The 17,615-nt window shown below is 34.9% G+C and overlaps 1 protein-coding gene across 7 annotated transcripts in view; it reads left to right on the top strand.

Moving 5' to 3' along the window:
- The window catches only part of PCLO (piccolo presynaptic cytomatrix protein), a 384,975-nt gene that overhangs the window by 268,279 nt on the left and 99,081 nt on the right, over nt 1–17,615 (top strand). For 6 of the 7 annotated variants that reach the window (XR_015163255.1, XM_086398565.1, XM_086398563.1 and 3 more), the window contains exon 10: nt 2,703–2,828. Coding sequence is in view for 6 of the 7 variants with exons in the window: in XM_086398565.1 (XP_086254691.1) it covers nt 2,703–2,828 (126 nt within the window). In the remaining variant the exon portion in view is untranslated. Of the gene's footprint in view, nt 1–2,702; nt 2,829–14,479; nt 14,569–17,615 lie in introns of all 7 variants that reach the window. The other variant, XM_086398567.1, reaches the window with a different exon arrangement.

Genomic DNA, 17,615 nt, shown 5'->3' with positions numbered 1-17,615 from the left:
CTGTTTTATGAAATATTTAACAAGTGATGAATTGCACCTTGTGAGTGATTCAACCATGAAAGATAAAGCCAAATCTTAGATTAAGAATCTGTTTTTATTTTTTCTGGACAAATTCCATAGGAAAATCCTTTAAATATGACCAGCTATTTTTAAATCCTCATTTTGTAATTTCTAAAATGGCTTAACACTATATATATACACACACATATATATAAAATAATTGAATAAATAGTGGCTAATTACTTTTCTTCATCTTCTACTCTTTCTTAGTATCTATCTAACGTCTTATTGTAGAATCAGTCCTGGTGAATCTTTAAATGCTAATGTCTAAGAAATCAACTTTTGTTGAGACTGAAAGTCATATATAATACATGCTCTGTGTCATATAGTAAATGCTAGTCTTCATTGGTCCAGTTCTGTTCAGTTTGGATCCTCAATTAATCTCCAAGAACAGGAACACTGAGCTAAGAAACTTGTGACAGAAAAGCGCCACAAGTGGGGCCACAGAGAGCTAGGATCTTATTTAACTCTCACCCTTGGCAACCCTTTGTTGAAACATGCAGTTAACTTGTTTTGTTTTTGTTTTGAGGCTAAATCTTCAGAACACTTGCTCTGGTGACAAAGCAGGTCTCGGGATGAGAGTGGGGAGTGGGGTACTAGGGGAAAAGAGGGAGAGTAGGAAGGGGGAAAGGGGAGGAAGGATGAAAGGGAGGGAGGAGGAAGGAAGAAAAGGAACGAGTAAATTCATTTGGAAGGATCATGTCACCTAGAAATAAACAGTATTTTACCAAAATACACCTCTACTAGATAAATAAAGAAGCAGTCCAGTGTCATCCACCTCATTAGAACTGGTTCAAATGTATTCTTTTTAATGGCTGAGTAATACTCCATTGTGTACATGTACCACAGCTTTCTTATCCATTCATCTGCTGATGGACATCTAGGTTGCTTCCATGTCCTGGCTGTTAGAAACAGTGCTGAGATGACCCTGTATTGCGAGACAGCAAAAAAGACACAGATGTATAGAACAGTCTTTTGGACTCTGTGGGAGAGGGAGAGGGTGGGATGATTTGGGAGAATGGCATTGAAACATGTATAATATCATATAATAAACGAATCGCCAGTCCAGGTTCGATACAGGATACAGGATGCTTGGGGCTGGTGCACTGGGATGACCCAGAGGGATGGTATGGGGAGGGAAGTGGGAGGGGGCTTCAGGATTGGGAACACGTGTACACCCGTGGCGGATTAATGTTGATGTATGGCAAAACCAATACAATACTGTAAAGTAATTAGCCTCCAATTAAAATAAATAAATTTTTTAAAAAGCAGTGCATAATTCAGCTACTGCTTGTTGAGTGTTTGAATTGTGTTGATGCTAACTGCTGCTGCTGCTGCTGCTGCTGTTGGTGCTGCTAAGTTGCTTCAGTCGTGTCCGACTCTGTGCGACCCCATAGAGGGCAGCCCACCAGGCTCCCCCATCCCTGGGATTCTCCAGGCAAGAACACTGGGGTGGGTTGCCATGTCCTTCTCCAGTGCATGAAAGTGAAAAGTGAAAGTGAGGTTGCTCAGTCGTGTCTGACTCTTAGTGACCCCATGGACTGCAGCCTACCAGGCTCCTCCACCCATGGGATTTTCCAGGCAAGAGTACTGGAGTGGGGTGCCATTGCCTTCTCCGGTTGATGCTAACTAGAGGGATTCTTTTTGAGGAGTTAAGTAGGAAAGTAATAGGATTTGGAAGAGACCTGGCTTTTAATTTTAGAGATTTTGAAAGAGTTGGAAATGCTACTTCAATCACTGAATGAAATGTTTAATTAATTGTGTCTTCAATAAAGGAGAATTCTGCTTTCTTTTAGTGCTTTCATTTTAAAATCTTCTTGACATTTGTAACAAAAATATATGTGGAGCTGTATACACTAGCTGTTTTTTAGTTTACTCTTTTAAAATAAACTTAAAATGTCAACAGTTTATTTGATTCAATTAGATCTCTCATAATAATCATCACTTCTCAGCCTTTTGGCTAAGATCAAGTAGAGTGTGTAGATTTCTCATAATAATCATTTTCCATCTTTTATCTGCATCGCTAATTATAGAAAAATCTGTTCTGTGGAATAAGGAACAGTTTACCAAGTTGCTCATCAGTAAAGAATGTTTTTATTATCCCTGTATTAAGTGCCATATTAATGCACAAACAATATTAGTTTCTGAATTAAGGCTGAAATGTGAATAATAATTCATAAGTTATGATCATGGTTTCACTTTATCAGTTGCAGTCATTTATGTCTTCTCAATTTATGATAGCCATTACTTCCTTTTTGTAAGTCAAATGCTCATCAATTTCATAAATGAATTTTTTGCTCTGAAATTATTTATACTGGGAACATCATCATATAAAATTCTTGCAACATATATGATCAAAATGGATAAAACTTTATTATATTATTGAATATGGCTGAAATAAAAAATAAAAATTATTTGTTAATGTCAGATTAATCATTATAGATCCTACCAGATCTCAGATAATTCTCTTTCCTATCAACTACTATGAAATCATAATATTGTTCTTTTGTTATCAGTGTCCAGTTCCAATATTCATTTGGGGTTAACTTATACATATCAGAACCCATTTTTTCTGCACCTTATCACTTGTGATAACTGTTGTCCTTTCTTATTGCTAATAATTTGCTAACTTTTCAATACAGGTAATGGATTAGGAATTAGAATTGTGGGTGGTAAAGAAATCCCTGGACATAGCGGAGAAATTGGAGCCTATATTGCCAAGATTCTTCCTGGGGGAAGTGCCGAACAGACAGGGAAACTTGTGGAAGGTAAGAATAAGGATTTCAGAGTAAATTAAAATGAATGTGCTCATATTAAACATATCTTAATTTGATCTGAAAGTTTTCTCTTCTTTTACTGTCTAGGAAAACCTCTCTTTGTGGTTAAAGGTGACATTGTGGTATAGTAAAGGAAGATATGTCCACCACTGTATTCATTTTATTTTCAATTGCATTGTCCTTTTGCATTGCGGAGTATCTTGTTTAAGAAACAGTAATTAGTAAAGATTTTTTTACTGACTGGGACAATATACATTCAAAAAGTACTTTAATTAAAGGGACTAGTGATTCATAAACACCAAGAAAAATCATATTGAAATCAGTCCCATAAAAACGTCAGATGATTTGATACCTGCTAAAGTCAGGTCAACAAACTGTGGATGACCCACAGGCCAAATCCACCCGCTGTTTGTTTCTGTAAGCATTGTTTTATTGAAATACAGCAAGAATTGTTAATTTACATGTTGAACATGAGTATTTCCCACTGCACAAACAGTACTGCATTCACAACAAACTATATGATTTGCAAAGCCTAAATATATTCTCTCTGACCCTTTAGAGAAAAAAAAAATCGTCAAATCCTATGTTAGGTACTATTCTATTCAGCTTATTACATCATAAGTATTAAAATAATGAACTTTACAAGTGTATATAGTGGGCCATAAAATGATCTTACTTTTAATTTCAGTAAAATGTTACCTTGAGTCTCAAGATGATGTGGTCATTTACATTTTCAAAATTCCAACATAGAGATAGCTTACAAGCTTTCAGTGATACTATTTGTCATGAATATTTTTATCATAAAGCAATAGTTTTATCGTAAATCATTTTTTTTTGTTTTTATCCTCAATTAGATGCTATTTAGAAAGTGTTTTGCTGTCACTTCATAATTTAATGTTGCCTGTTATTGTTTAAAACTTAATCATGTTAAAATTATTCACTGCCATATTCTTAAATATATTGGAACTTACCAAAAAGTCCCTGTATATTCTGACAGACTATTAGAATAAACACAGACTTGAGGCAGTATTTATTTATCACAGTGCTCTGCTGAAACCAGCTTGACCAACTCACTGCGAGAAGCTTTGCACATCTCTTCCCAGCTTCACTTTGAATGCCATCATGTTGATAGTTTGAATTGGCCATGGTGAGAGTATTTAAACATGAAAATAGACAAATGCTATAAATCAAACCTTTTTGTTCATTTAGTTGCTTATTGATTTTCAGAAAGCTAGTTTACTAGGATATTGCCAAATATATAACTGAAAGTATATTATTTAAAATATTCTAATTATATTCATACAACAGCAAAAATTGGGAGGGCTAGCTAAATGAAAAAGAAGACTATATGAATCAAAACATAACCATTAGGAACAAACACTGGATCTGTATGAATTTTCAATGACTGTAATCCTATCATGCCTAATACTATTCTCTTGGTATTACAGTCTAGGTAAGATACAAAGATTGAGGCCCATTTGTAAGTATGGGCATGATATGTTTACTTTCAGATAGCATACTTCAGAAAGAAATGAATATGCTGTTTTTCTTTTAGAATAAAATTTGCAACTTAGTAACTCTGCCTAATATAGTTTGACAAAGATACTTGGATAATTTAAAGATAAAATTTCATAACCTTCTTTGTCTTAACAACATGAAAATCACCAAATGCTACAAATCAGGATGATTTTAAGTACAGTTTCAATGAAGTACTCTATGATGAAGTGACTCTGTCTGTATTTGGTAGCTTATGTGGCTATTTTTAAATTCATGCACCTAAATTAAAAATAGATGTAATGCAAACTCATTCAAGAAAGAAAACTGAAATGAACCTAAAATTACATTTGTGATTTTATAAACTCAGACACTGCCATTAAAGTCCTCATCTTTTTTTGGAACTGAGAATTTTGCAGGTTGTTTCATTTGTTTAAGTGGGAACTCATTAAAAGCTATGTGCATATGACTTGGGATTCCCTAGTGGCTCAGAAAAGAATCTGCCTGCAAGGCAAGAGACCCAGGTTTGATCCCTAGGTCAGGAAGATTCCCTGTGACTTAAGATTTTACTTTTATTAATTGTATTATTTATTAATTCTCCCAAAGTTTTGCCAAGGTGCCAAGCCAGGCCTTTCTGAGTATAAATCCTCTGATTAGAGTTCAGTTTTTGCATAACTCATAGCCATAATTTGCTACTTATGATTTCCAGATTTACTTTATTTTCTCATAAAACATAAATCTTTACTACAGTTCTTGGTGGTATGTCTATTAAATTCATGATGATATTGGATTGGCCAAAAAGTTTGTGTTTTTCCATTAGATGATATGGGAAACCAATGAACTTTCTGGCCAACCTAATATCTTAACTGTCAAAATAGATACTGTATTTGAAACATTAAATATTTTGAGGAGTGATTTTGACATATGAAGGTCTTCCCTGGTGGCTCAGATGGTAAAGAATCTGCCTGAAATGCAGGAGAGCTGGCTTCAGTCAGGGTTGGGAAGATCCCCTGGAGAAGGGAATGGCTACCCACTCCAGTATTCTTATCTGGAGAATTCCATGGAAATAGGAGCCCTAGCAGGCTACAGTCCCTGGGGTCGCAAAGAGTCTGACATGACTGAGTGACTACACTTTCACTTCTGACATAGGATAAGTCATTTACTTTCTCCTATCCAAAGCTATACCTGTGTTCTATGCCACCAGGCTAAAATGATAGATTCATTGTTTTGTTTTGTTTTTTTCAGTCTACAAATGAACTGACTAGAAGGCTATCAGTCCAAGTTAATATCTACAGACTTACTTTGTTGAGACCAGTATATTTCTGACTTTAGTATGTGTTCAGATGCTCAGTGCCATCTGATTCTTTATGACCCCATGGACTACAGCCCACCAGCCTCCTCTGTTCATGAGACTTTCCAGTCAAGAATATTAGAGTGGGTTGGCATTTCCCTCTCCAGGGAATCTTTCCAATCCAGGGATTGAACCTGCATCTCTTGCCTCTTCTGCATTGGCAGGCAAATTCTTTACTACCAGCACCACCTGGGATGGCCCTATAATTTGTTTTGTCTACAATTATGTGTTTCATTCATATGTGATATCCTTAGGGAACTGAGCCTCAAGCTGGAATAGATGATCAAAAAATTTCAGAGCAGTAGATTCATTGAAACAATACTCTGATTTTTATGCCTGATGTGAAATATAATAATGCCAATTCTCTATCACTGGAGTTTTGGGGTTTTTTAATTTTTAAAATTGTGTTCATGAATGTTAATTTTTTAAAATTTACTTATTGAAGAGATTGAATTTGATTAATTTGCCACAGTTTGAAGTTAATTCTTTCCTAAGGAATATTATATGTGTATATGTGTGTGTGAGTGTGTGTGCATAAATAGATGGATAAAATGTTTTTTGTGTTTGTGTAATTTAGTTTCTCCATTTTTATGATGAATTCCAGGTGGACATAGGAATTGATTTGATCTCTTCCTGATATGTCTTTCTTTCACATTCTGTATACAGAAGTATATAGACAGTCTTTATGACTCAAAATTGTCTTCCAGTTGATTTAAAATGTGAATGACAATTGATTGACTATAGAATTTTTAGACTGTACTTTTTATCACTCCAAAATACAAAGCTACTGTTCGCAGTTTACCTGTCTACTGTTTTCTCTAAATTTGGTCATTTTTCCTATCATAAGTTTTTCAGACTTTTCATGGTTTGACATGTTAATGACACTCAGTGGCATGGACTCTGTGTTGATTTTTCAAATCTCCTCTACTTTATTCTCTGAACTTATGCATTTAAAACATACTGATCGAGGATGTAGATTTCTTAATGTTCAAATTCTGAAAGTACCCACTTATGTAACTAAATTATTAAATGGAAGAGAAAAAAATAACCCTAGTATATTTTCTGAATCGCTACTCTGTTCATTTCTTTGAAAAAAGATTTTGATTCAACCTTTTTAAAAAAATCTTTCTGAACAAGGTTGTCTATCATGTTAAATAATGTAAAAGAATTTTATGGTTCAGAATCCTGAGAATTAACAATAATTTTATTGCAAAATACTTAGGCTATATTCAAGAAATTAGTTTTAAAACACTCCTAATATTACCTCATGTGCCTTAAAATTAAAAAAAAAAGGCAATAGAAAATATTCCTTTAATTTAAATTTCCTGAACCAATATTTTAGTCTACAGTAGTTTTCTGAAAGAACTCAGGCAGTCAGGTACTTGAAGGATCCTAATCATTCAAAATCTTAAAATTTATCTCCCAGAAACATTTAGTAAACATTCTTAAACAACTACTAGACAAAGAATGGTCCTTTTCTGCCTATTATCCTGTTTTTTCGCACATAAATTCAGTCTTTGTTCTGTTGAGAAAATGAAGACAAAAGATCTAGCAGATTAAGTTACAAATCTAATTAAGTTTCTAGAGTGCCGGATTTGCTATTTGCTTTAAGATTAAAATGTTAACAGTTTTAGATCAACAATGTTGGAGCCATGAAATGCTTACCAGTATTGGGGTTTTAGATAGTGTGTAGTTTTCTAATTTTGGTCTTTTTTTTTTTTTTTAATTGGAGAATAAATGCTTTACAATATGCTGGTTTCTGCAGTAAAACAATGAGAATGAGTCATAATTCAGGCACACACAGGCACACACACACACACATTTATCCCCTCCCTATTGAGCTGCCCTCCCTGGTCCTTCCTACCCCTCTCCCCCTCCTTTCCCACCCCTCCAGGCTATCACAAGACACTGGGGTGGGCTCCACATGTTATATAGCAGCTTCCCACTAGTTATCTGTTTTACATACAATAGAGTATATATGTCAATGCCACTTTCTGTGTTTCTCCTACCCTCTCCTTTCCCTGGGCTTCCCTTGTGGCTCAGCTGGTAAAGAATCCACCTGCAATTCTGGAGACCTGGGTTCAATCCCTGGGTTGGGAAGATCCCCTGGAGAAGGGAATGGCTACCTGCTGTGTCCACAATTTCATTCTCTTCATCTGCATCTCCATTCCTTCCCTGCATACAGGTTCATGATATTGTTTCTTTTTTAATTAATTTGAGCACTTAAAAGTATACTAATATATGGACTTTGAAAGTATATTTATAACTTGCCACTTTATATCTCTATCCTTAGGCAAGTGATTATAAACCTTATGTATATTAAATAACAATACAAAGTTCCATATAATCAACACTATGATTAACAGCCTCAGAGAATTAGAGGCTTCTTCAGTAATAAACTTACTTTTCTGTAGGCTATTTTACCTATTGAAACCTATGTATCATTGAAGTTTTAGGAAGTTTTGAACTCATGGCATGATTTAAAAATAACATTTTCTTTAAAAATAAATCTTAGAGAATAGCAAGGAAAAATAAGAAAGCCATCTTAAGTGAACAATGCAAAAAGTAGAGGGAAAAGATAGAATGGGAAAGACTAGAGATCTCTTCAAAAAATTGGAGATACCAACGGAACATTTCATGCAAAGATGAGCACAATAAAGGACAGACATGGCAAGGACCTAACAGAAACAGAAGAGATTAAGAGAGGTAGCAGTAATACACAGAACTATACCAAAAAGTTCTTAATGACCCAGATAACTGTGACGGTGTGGTCACTCACCTAGAGCCAGACATCTGGAGTGTGAAGTCAAGTGGGCCTTAGGAAGCATCACTGTGAATAAAGCTAGCAGAAGTGATGAAATTCCAGTTGAGCTACTTCATATCCTAAAGGATGACGCTGTTAATGTGCTACACTCAATATGCCAGTGAATTTGGAAAACTCAGCAATAGCCACAGGACTTTAAAAGTTCAGTTTTCATTCCAATCCCAAGGAAAGGCAATGCCAAATAATGTTCAAACTACCATGCAATTGGACTTATTCCATATGCTAGCAAAGTAATGCTCTAACTCTTTAAGGTAGGCTTTGCTTCGATAGTACATGAACTAAGAACTTCCAGATGTACAAGCTGGATTTTAAAAAGGCAGAGGAACCAGAGATCAACTTGCATTATCTGCTGGATCATAAAAAAAGCAAGAAAATTCCAAAAAAAGTCTACTTCTGCTATATTAACTATGCTAAAGCCTTTGACTGTGTAGATAACGACAAACTGTGGAAAATTCTAAAAGAGATGGGAATACCAGACCACCCTACCTGCCTCTTAAGAAACCTGTATGCAGGTCAAGCAACAGTTAGAACCAGACATGGAACAATGGACTGGTTCCAGATTGGGAAAGGAGTACATCAAGGCTGTATATTGTCACTGCTTGTTTGACTTCTGTGCAGAATACATCATGTTCCAGATTGGAAAAGGAGTACATCAAGGCTGTATATTGTCACACTACTTGTTTTACTTCTGTGCAGAATGCAAGACTCACAAGCTGGAATCAAGTTTGGGAGAAATACCATCAACCTCAGATAATCAGATGATACTACTCTAATGACAGAAAGCAAAGAGGAACTAAAGAGCCTCTTGATGAGGGTGAAAGAGGAGACTGAAAAAGCTGCCTTAAAACTCAGTGTTCAAAAAACTAAGATCATGGTTCCCATAATATCATGGCAAATAGATGGGAAAACAGTGGAAACAGTGACAGATTGAATTTTCTTGGGCTCCAGAATCACTACAGATTGTGACTACAGCCACTAAATTAAAAGACGCTTGCTCCTTGGATGAAAAAGCTATGACAAACATAGCGTATTAAAAAAGCAGAGACATCACTTTGCTGACAAAGGTCCATATAGTCAAAGCTATGATTTTTCCAGTAGTCGTATATGGATGTGAGAGTTGGACGTAAAGAAGGTGGAGCACCCAGGAATTAATGCTTTCTAACTGTGGTGCTGGAAAACACTGCTGATAGTCCCTTGGACAGCAAGGAAATCAAACCAGTCAATCGTAAAGGAAATCAACCGTGAATATTCATTGGGTGGAATGATACTGAAGCTGAAGCCCTAATATTTTGGCCTTCTGATGCTAAATGTCAACTGATTGGAAAAGAACCTGATGTTGGGAAAGATTGAGGGCAAAAGGAGAAGGGGCAACAGAGGATGAGATGGTTGGATGGCATCACCAACTCAATGGATGTGAGTTGGAGCAAATTCCAGGAGATGGTGAAAGACAGGGAAACCTGATGTGCTGCTGGTCATAGGGTCACAAAGAGTCAGACATGAATTAGCAACTGAACAGTAAAAACAACTTTATGTATTCTTCACAGATCAAAGTTCCAACCATCTCCAAATACGAGGAGTCTATAACACAATTGTCAATATTTTATGAACAGCACAGACTTTGTTCATTTTTTATCTGATAAAGACCAAGTTCAGTTCTTTGTGTTCAACACCATTTGTGCCTCTTATCTCTTTTGTCCTTTGACATGGAGTTCTTTTTTCTCCATACCCAGTGCTCAACACAGGTGCCTCATAAAATATTTCAAGCAATATATGTAGAAATGAGTAATGAAGAATTCCTTTTTAATTACAAAATTTGGTGCTCACTAATATATCACTCCATACAAGGTTATGTGAAGCAAAAAAAAAAAAATGATATTGAGTTGGCCAAAATGTTCATCCAGGTTTTTCCATAAGATGTTACAGAAAATGAACATTTTGACCAACCCAGTACGTGTACTTACACTCTTACTACTGGTAAAGAATCATGTGCATTTAGAACAGCATCTATATTTGTTAGCACAACTTTTGATTATCTTTTAAGAAAGGAAGATCGAAATAGATAGTTTCCTCTGGGCACATGTTCTTATAACCGTGGATTTAGGTGCTCATAAATTTATATATGTTTGCTCTCTCTTTTTTTTTTCTCTTAGTTTTTCTTTGCCCTGAATTTAAATTCAGGTCTCTGGAGTGGGAGTGGGTAATGGCTTGATTCCTGATAGAGAAAAACCTCTCCCAATCTGGAAAATGCAGCATCCTTTCCCTCTGGTGGGTTCTTCTCCAGTCCAGAATCTCCCAATTATCATGTTGGCCCTCTGATGGAGAGAGGGTGAAGGGCACAAAACAGATGAGTTTTAAATTCGAAGTTAAAATCTTAACTCAAAATAACAAGTCCTACGTGGAAGTGTTTGCTGCCTGACACATCTCTTTCTGATTTATTTGCACTTAAATGGTGAGCTTTCAATCCTGGAAAATTTTACTGAAGCAACTCAGTGGCTGCATTTCTCTGTTACATGGTGAAAACAGAAAGTCAGAGTTTGATGTTTACTAATTCATTGAAAATGGATGTGATTTTCCTTAGTCTGAGCTTCCTCCACAATCAGGAAAATTGCTTTAATAGATTTGCTTTTTAAGATTCCTCATGTAGTGGGGTACACAGCTCAACATCCATATCTTCTGTTCTGCCTTCCCTCATGGGAGTGGGGTAGGGGAGCTTCTTCACATTCTCGTTTGACGTATGCAATATAACACTTAATTAGGTACCAGCCTGCAATTTTTGTTGCAAATGTTTGAGCATACAAAAAAAGCTATAGAGAGTAGTATGATAAACACCCATGTATTCATCAGACTGTTTTAAGTCTCAATGTTTTGCCTTTTTGCTTCATATTTTTAGGAGAAATAAGTATCTATAAATCAATGAAAGCCTCCTGTAGTCACCTCTCCTCTTCCAAACCTCTTACTAACCCAAAATATATCACCAGACAGTATGAGAATACCCTTCACTTGCTTTAATTTATTTTTATGTATGCATTCATAAAGTTTATAAGGATTCATTTTGCTTGTTTATGAAATTTTTATAGAAATGATAGCTTACTGTACATGAATTTTTGCCACGTTTTTTTAGTCCCAACATTTATGAGATTTATATAATGTGGTATGTGTAGCTGTAGTTGTTTATTTTAACTGCAGGGCAGAAGTTTTTTAAGGAAAGAAAAATTCATTTTTATTATTTTTAAAAAAATTTTATTGGGTGTAGTGAATTTACAATGTTGTATTCATTTCAGGTGTACAACAAAGTGAATCGCTTATACATTATCTACTCTTTTTTAGATTCTTTTCATATAAAGGCCATTACAGAGTACTGAGTAGAGTTCCCTGTGCTACACAATAGGTCCTTATTAGTTACATATTTTGTATATATAGTAGTATGTATGTGTCAGTCCCAATCTTCCAGTTTATTCACCCCCCACCCTCTGATAGCCATAAGTTTATTATCTACATCAGTAACTCTATTTCTGTTTTGTAGATAACTTAATTTGTAGTACAGGGCAGAATTCTATTACTATATGGCTCAACAATGTTTAAATATTCTCTGGTTATTTATATTACATATGAGGTTTTTTGTATATATTTCAAACAATGCTGTAATTGATTTTCTGAAATGCTTTCCTTTTCCTTTTGCACATATGCAGAAGTTTCTTCTACAGGTTCATTTTCTGGGTGATAATAACTCATATTGATAAATAATGTAAGAGAATATTACGTGGTTTCTTCAACTGTAGTTGATTTTTCCAAATTGTTCTCCAAAGTGTTATACTATTTTTACATTCATCTTTAGTAAATTAGGGTTCTTATTCCTTTATATTCTTGTTCCTCTTACTTTGAATTTTCTTTTTCAAATATAATATAAAATGATAGCCCATTGTGTTCATTTGCATGTCTTCAGTGATATTGAATGTGATAGTATTTTATTAATCTTATTAGCTTTGGGGTTTTCCTCATCTGTGATTTGCTTGTTTCTTTGGCTTATTCTTCATTGAATTGTTTGTGTATTTTTAAATGAATTTCAGAGAATCTTTATATATTCTGGTTATAAGCATTTGTCAAGTAGGTAGCTGAGTATGTGGCTTGTTTCTTTTGTTTCTTTAGTGTCTGTCTTTTTTTTTAAGTTGAAATTGAAACGTAGTCGGCTTATCATTTTGTTTCTCTTTAGCAGTATAAACATTCTATATTATTTGGGAAATTCTTCTTGCTCCGAAGTCCTCAAATATTAGCCTATATTTTTTTCTAAAACTTTTAAAATCTCAGTTTTTATATAATGCCCTTATAGATGTAGAATTCAGGTGTTTTTAATCTATCTGTGGTCTCTGAAATTTTAGTTTTCTCCCCCATCAGTATGGATAATCAGTTGCCTGTGCACAATTTATTAAACAGTGTAGCATTGTTCCACTGATCTACAATACCCCATCTGTCATATATTGATTTTTTTATACATGTGTGGGTCTTTTATAATATCTTTGTTCTATGAGATATTGGTCTCTTTGTCTATCCCTACATCAGTGTCACGCTGTTTTAATTATGATGCCTTTATTTTAAGTCCTGACATATGGTAGGTAATCTACCATATTGCTATTCAAAATCGACTTGGGACAATTCTTGAACTTTGATCTTGCATATACATTCTAGAACTGGCTTGTTAGTTTCCAGGAAGATCTCTGTTGAAATTTGATAGTAATTATATTGAAGGTATAAATTAATGTAGAAAAAAATTTTATATTGAGTCTTATGTATTTGAGTTTTACATGGGTTCTCCATGCAGGACCTTTGCTCTTCTTAGAGATTTAATCATTGTGTTTAGAATCAATATAACAAATTAAGTTAGGACATTTAAATAAATTAATATATAGCAATTGTTAAACTTATTGAAAAGTTGTATCATTTTATATTAACCTATTACAATGTTGTGTCTCCAGAAAAAGAGTCAAAAATACAAATAAAAATTTGTTTAGGAAGTATAATGGAACAGACCTAATCCTTTATATGCATGTTGTTGGTTCTGAGTTTTATTTAATCACTGGACTTCTGATCTTATTCTCCAAATGATTTTTCCCATAGTATTGTGTATCATAACATCATAATTGTGAAATACATTACCTGTGTAATATTTTTCATATGTCAACAGTTTTCATAAGAGAACAGTAAATCTATAAGAACTAAACATCTTTTAGCCATTGAACCAAAAGCAGTTATTTGTTTATATTGATAGATTGTCCAACTGAAAATTAATTGAAGTATTTTGAAGATAAATTGTATCTTGATTTTTGATAATAAAATCATATTTGTTTGGAGAATGCTGTTTGAAGCTAAGATAGGAATATATGTTAAGTAGGAAGATAGTGTTAACTTCCAAATGTAGCTTCAAGAAACTTCTTAATAATCAATAGAGATATAGACTAGGAGAGCAAAAGTTTAAAACCAATAATATTCAATGTTTGCTTATGGATTTAGCCAGAGATATATGGAAAATTAGCTTCTGCAGGCTGCTAGGCCTGTAAAAAAATGAGTTTATCTCAGTTTGTTCATATCCTATTCTGTGAGGAAATGTACCTGTGGTATAAATTCTAATTCATGGATATTTCCAAATTCTCAGTTTCTAGTTGTCTCAGTGAAAAGGATTTGATTCATCTAGCTAGCTCCTTTTAAAGGTGAATCGGTGTGGTTTCTGGCAAAAAAAAAAAAAAAAAATGTTGTTGGATGTATGTTTGAGAATTAGAAATTGGAGTGGAGATGATGTTAGCTGTTTTTGGCATGTGGTTTTGATTTTAGAAGTTGGCCTCTGGAATTTCCTGTACTGAAGAAGTCTATGGTAGGAGAACTAATTTCAGTAGAGGACACACTCCTGTGTGAGTTAAAGGAGAATGTTCCGAGGCAAGAAAGTCTCTATTTCTGCTTATGCTTTTTTGGCATATGTTACAGATGGCATGGCAGTGATCAAGGTTGGAGAACAAGAAACACACCACACAGATGAGTGAGCTTCCTTGTACTTGTTCCAGGGGGATTACCAGGTACGAATTGGTCGTTAGCATGAGACTTCTCAGAATTCCTACAAGATAGTATGTCAGGTACACACGGCACAAGATCACATTTCTTGTTGATTCAAAGGTTTTTCTAAAAAAATTTTTTAAATTAGGAAACTATCTTCTGGGAAGAAAAAACATAAATTGTGGATACCTGGATGGGTAGGTTATAATACACTATTTTGAAGATGCAGTGATATCATACTTACATAATAATGGTTAGCTGTATTGACTAGATAAAGCAAGGCATTTCTCTTCTGTATCCATTTATTTGGAAATTAATCAGAAGGAATTGTGTAATGGAATAATTGCCCCTTTTCACATTTTTTGGTGTGTACAATACTCCATATCCTAATTTGATTGGTTCATCAATAAGAGTGGTATGCCTTGAAATACACATGTATGTTCAAGTGACACTGTTTAACCATGAACAATTGTCTCTGTTCTTAAATTTCTGGATTTGTCTAATCAGTATATCATAATTGGTTACATTTTCTCTGTGTTTGAACTTGGAGTGGTTATTTTGGAAGTAAGGGTGCTGAACTCTGCTTAATACCTATACCGTACCTTCAGACAGCCAATGCTTTAGCATCTTCATTACATAAAGAGAATGCTTCTAGAGTCAGAGACATCAGGATTTAGATTGAGCTCTGGCACTTACTGCCTAGAAAATTCGTTTAACTATTAGTACCTTGGTATTCTCAGTTGGGAAATTGGCATAATAATAGTGTCTGCCATATTGTTATCAGCAAAAATAATATATCAGAAACATTTAATATAGTGTTTGTCACAGTGTTTCGCAGAAGTAGTGGTACTTATTTTGAAAACCTTTGATGGTAAGAGGAGCCTGTGCTATTAAACTTGAATTAGATCCCCTCTATCTGTATTTATGTGCATAGATAATTGACCATATTCAGGTCTGAGCTCTGAACTGCAAGGATTTAGAACACTCCTAATATACAAAGCACAGACTTGAAGTCAGAAGACTGAATTAACACCATCCTCATGTTGCTAGGCAAGTTGCTTATGTTCTTTGAATCTCCTTTTATCTCATCTGTATGGGTTGATATTTCAACTAGGAGGCTTCACGACCTATCTCATCAGGTTAACTGAAAGTATAAAAGGAGCTGCTACATTTTTTGTGCTTAAGCGAGTGCTTTGTTAACTATAAATAACTAGACTAGCTGAATAAGCTATTTTGTTGAAGGTAGACAAAAATCTTTTCATAGATGACAGTTAATCATACAAAGTTCAGGCTTCCTATAAGAGGGAGCATTGATCTGTTAGAGGTATCTGCTATAATGGAAAATCATTTTAGGTATCCAGTCTGAATAATTTTTTAAAAATTTAATGCCTGAAGTGATTAAGTCATGTCTCATGTAAATATCAGAGAAGGCAATGGCAACCCACTCCAGTACTCTTGTCTGGAAAATCCCATGGACGAAGGAGCCTGGTAGGCTGGTCTCGAAGAGTCGGACACAACTGAGCGACTTCACTTTCACTTTTCACTTTCATGCATTGGAGAAGGAAATGGCAACCCACTCCAGTGTTCTTGTCTGGAGAATTCCAGGGACGGGGGAGCCTAGTGGGCTTCCATCTATGGGGTCGCACAGAGTCAGACACGACTGAGGTGACTTAGCAGCAGTAGCAGCATACTGAGTTATACTGAGAGTGGTGGAAGAAAATTGAATTGCTTTTATTTTCTCTTAGACTACTTTTGTTTGCTTTTACTCCCTAGTTTTTACTAGATCCCATTACTGTCGGATATGGTGCTTGAGTTTTCTAAGTTCTAGCATGTATGTATATGTGTGTATAAATTTAATATATAATTATGTGTGTGTGTTTAAATATATGCTCTGTAGAGCAACCTCTCTTGGTCCTATGAGATGTAAATGAAGAAAATATAGACCATACATTTTAGTAGGTGAGACTGAAAGTAACAAACCTATTCATAAGTATCACATAATAAGTGGTAATCAGTGCTGAGGAGAAAAAGATAACCAGGAGGGTGCATACACTATAGGGTGGGGTTGCAATTTCAGATGGAATGGTCAGGGAAAGGTTCACCAAGAAGGCAAAAACTGAGGAAAGCCCCCAAGGAGAGGAAGGAGTCAGCTTACAGTTATTGGTCTTACAGGCAGAGGAAAGAAAAGGGCAAAGGCTCAGAGCAAGAGCTTACCTGGTATGTGCCAGGAACAGTAAGACCACATTGAGGTCAGCACGGCTGGCACTGGGTGAGGATGTGAGAGAAGAGAGCAGGAGTTGTGGGCAGGAAAGTAATGGTGGTAACAGAGCAACAGAAGTAGCAGAGCTAGAATCTTGTAGGTCAGTGTAAGGACTTCAGCCTCTATTAATGTCAAATGAGAAGGCACTGGGCCGACACAAGCTGAATGACGTTTAAATAAAATCATTCTGACTGCTATAAGGATAATAGTTTGAAGGAGTAAAGACTAGGAAAGAGAGCAGTTAGGAAGCTACAGAAATAATCCAGGTATGAAATGTGGCTGTTCAGACCAAAGATGGGAACAGAGGACTTGGGGATAAATGATGCTATATCATGTATCTATAAATACTAATACAACGTATATTAAATTTCAGCTCAGTGAAAATGACCTCAATATGTTTATTCATTTGTTCCCATACAGAGTATTCAAATTTCACAAGCCAAAAGGTACTATAAGCCAAAGTTTTTTTAAAAGTTAAGTTTTTAAAAAACTTAAATCGCTACATAATGTAAGAAACCTACAGAACATTTAACATTCAAGTCTTAATCTTATTTTAATTAATACAATAAGTGTACATTCTTTAATAGACATCATACAACTTAAAATGTGTAATTGTGTAGTTCTACAGGTGGCATTTCAAATGTTTTTTATTCCTATCACTTTCTAATTGTATCTCACTAAGAGCCACAGTTTTTAATGTTTATGATGAAAACTCATTCTGTAATGCATTTTTATATATGAAAATTATGTGTCTATCAATATCTACTTAGGTGTTGGAGAGGAACAAAAATGAATAAAATCTCTCAGTTT

This window comes from Bos grunniens, chromosome 4 (genome assembly GCF_055505025.1).
Source record: "Bos grunniens cultivar Pamir isolate PY7600 chromosome 4, Bosgru_T2T1.0, whole genome shotgun sequence".
Classification (NCBI taxonomy): domain Eukaryota; kingdom Metazoa; phylum Chordata; class Mammalia; order Artiodactyla; family Bovidae; genus Bos; species Bos grunniens.
Note: the sequence above shows the minus strand (reverse complement) of the source record. Positions and strands in the feature narration are given on the sequence as shown.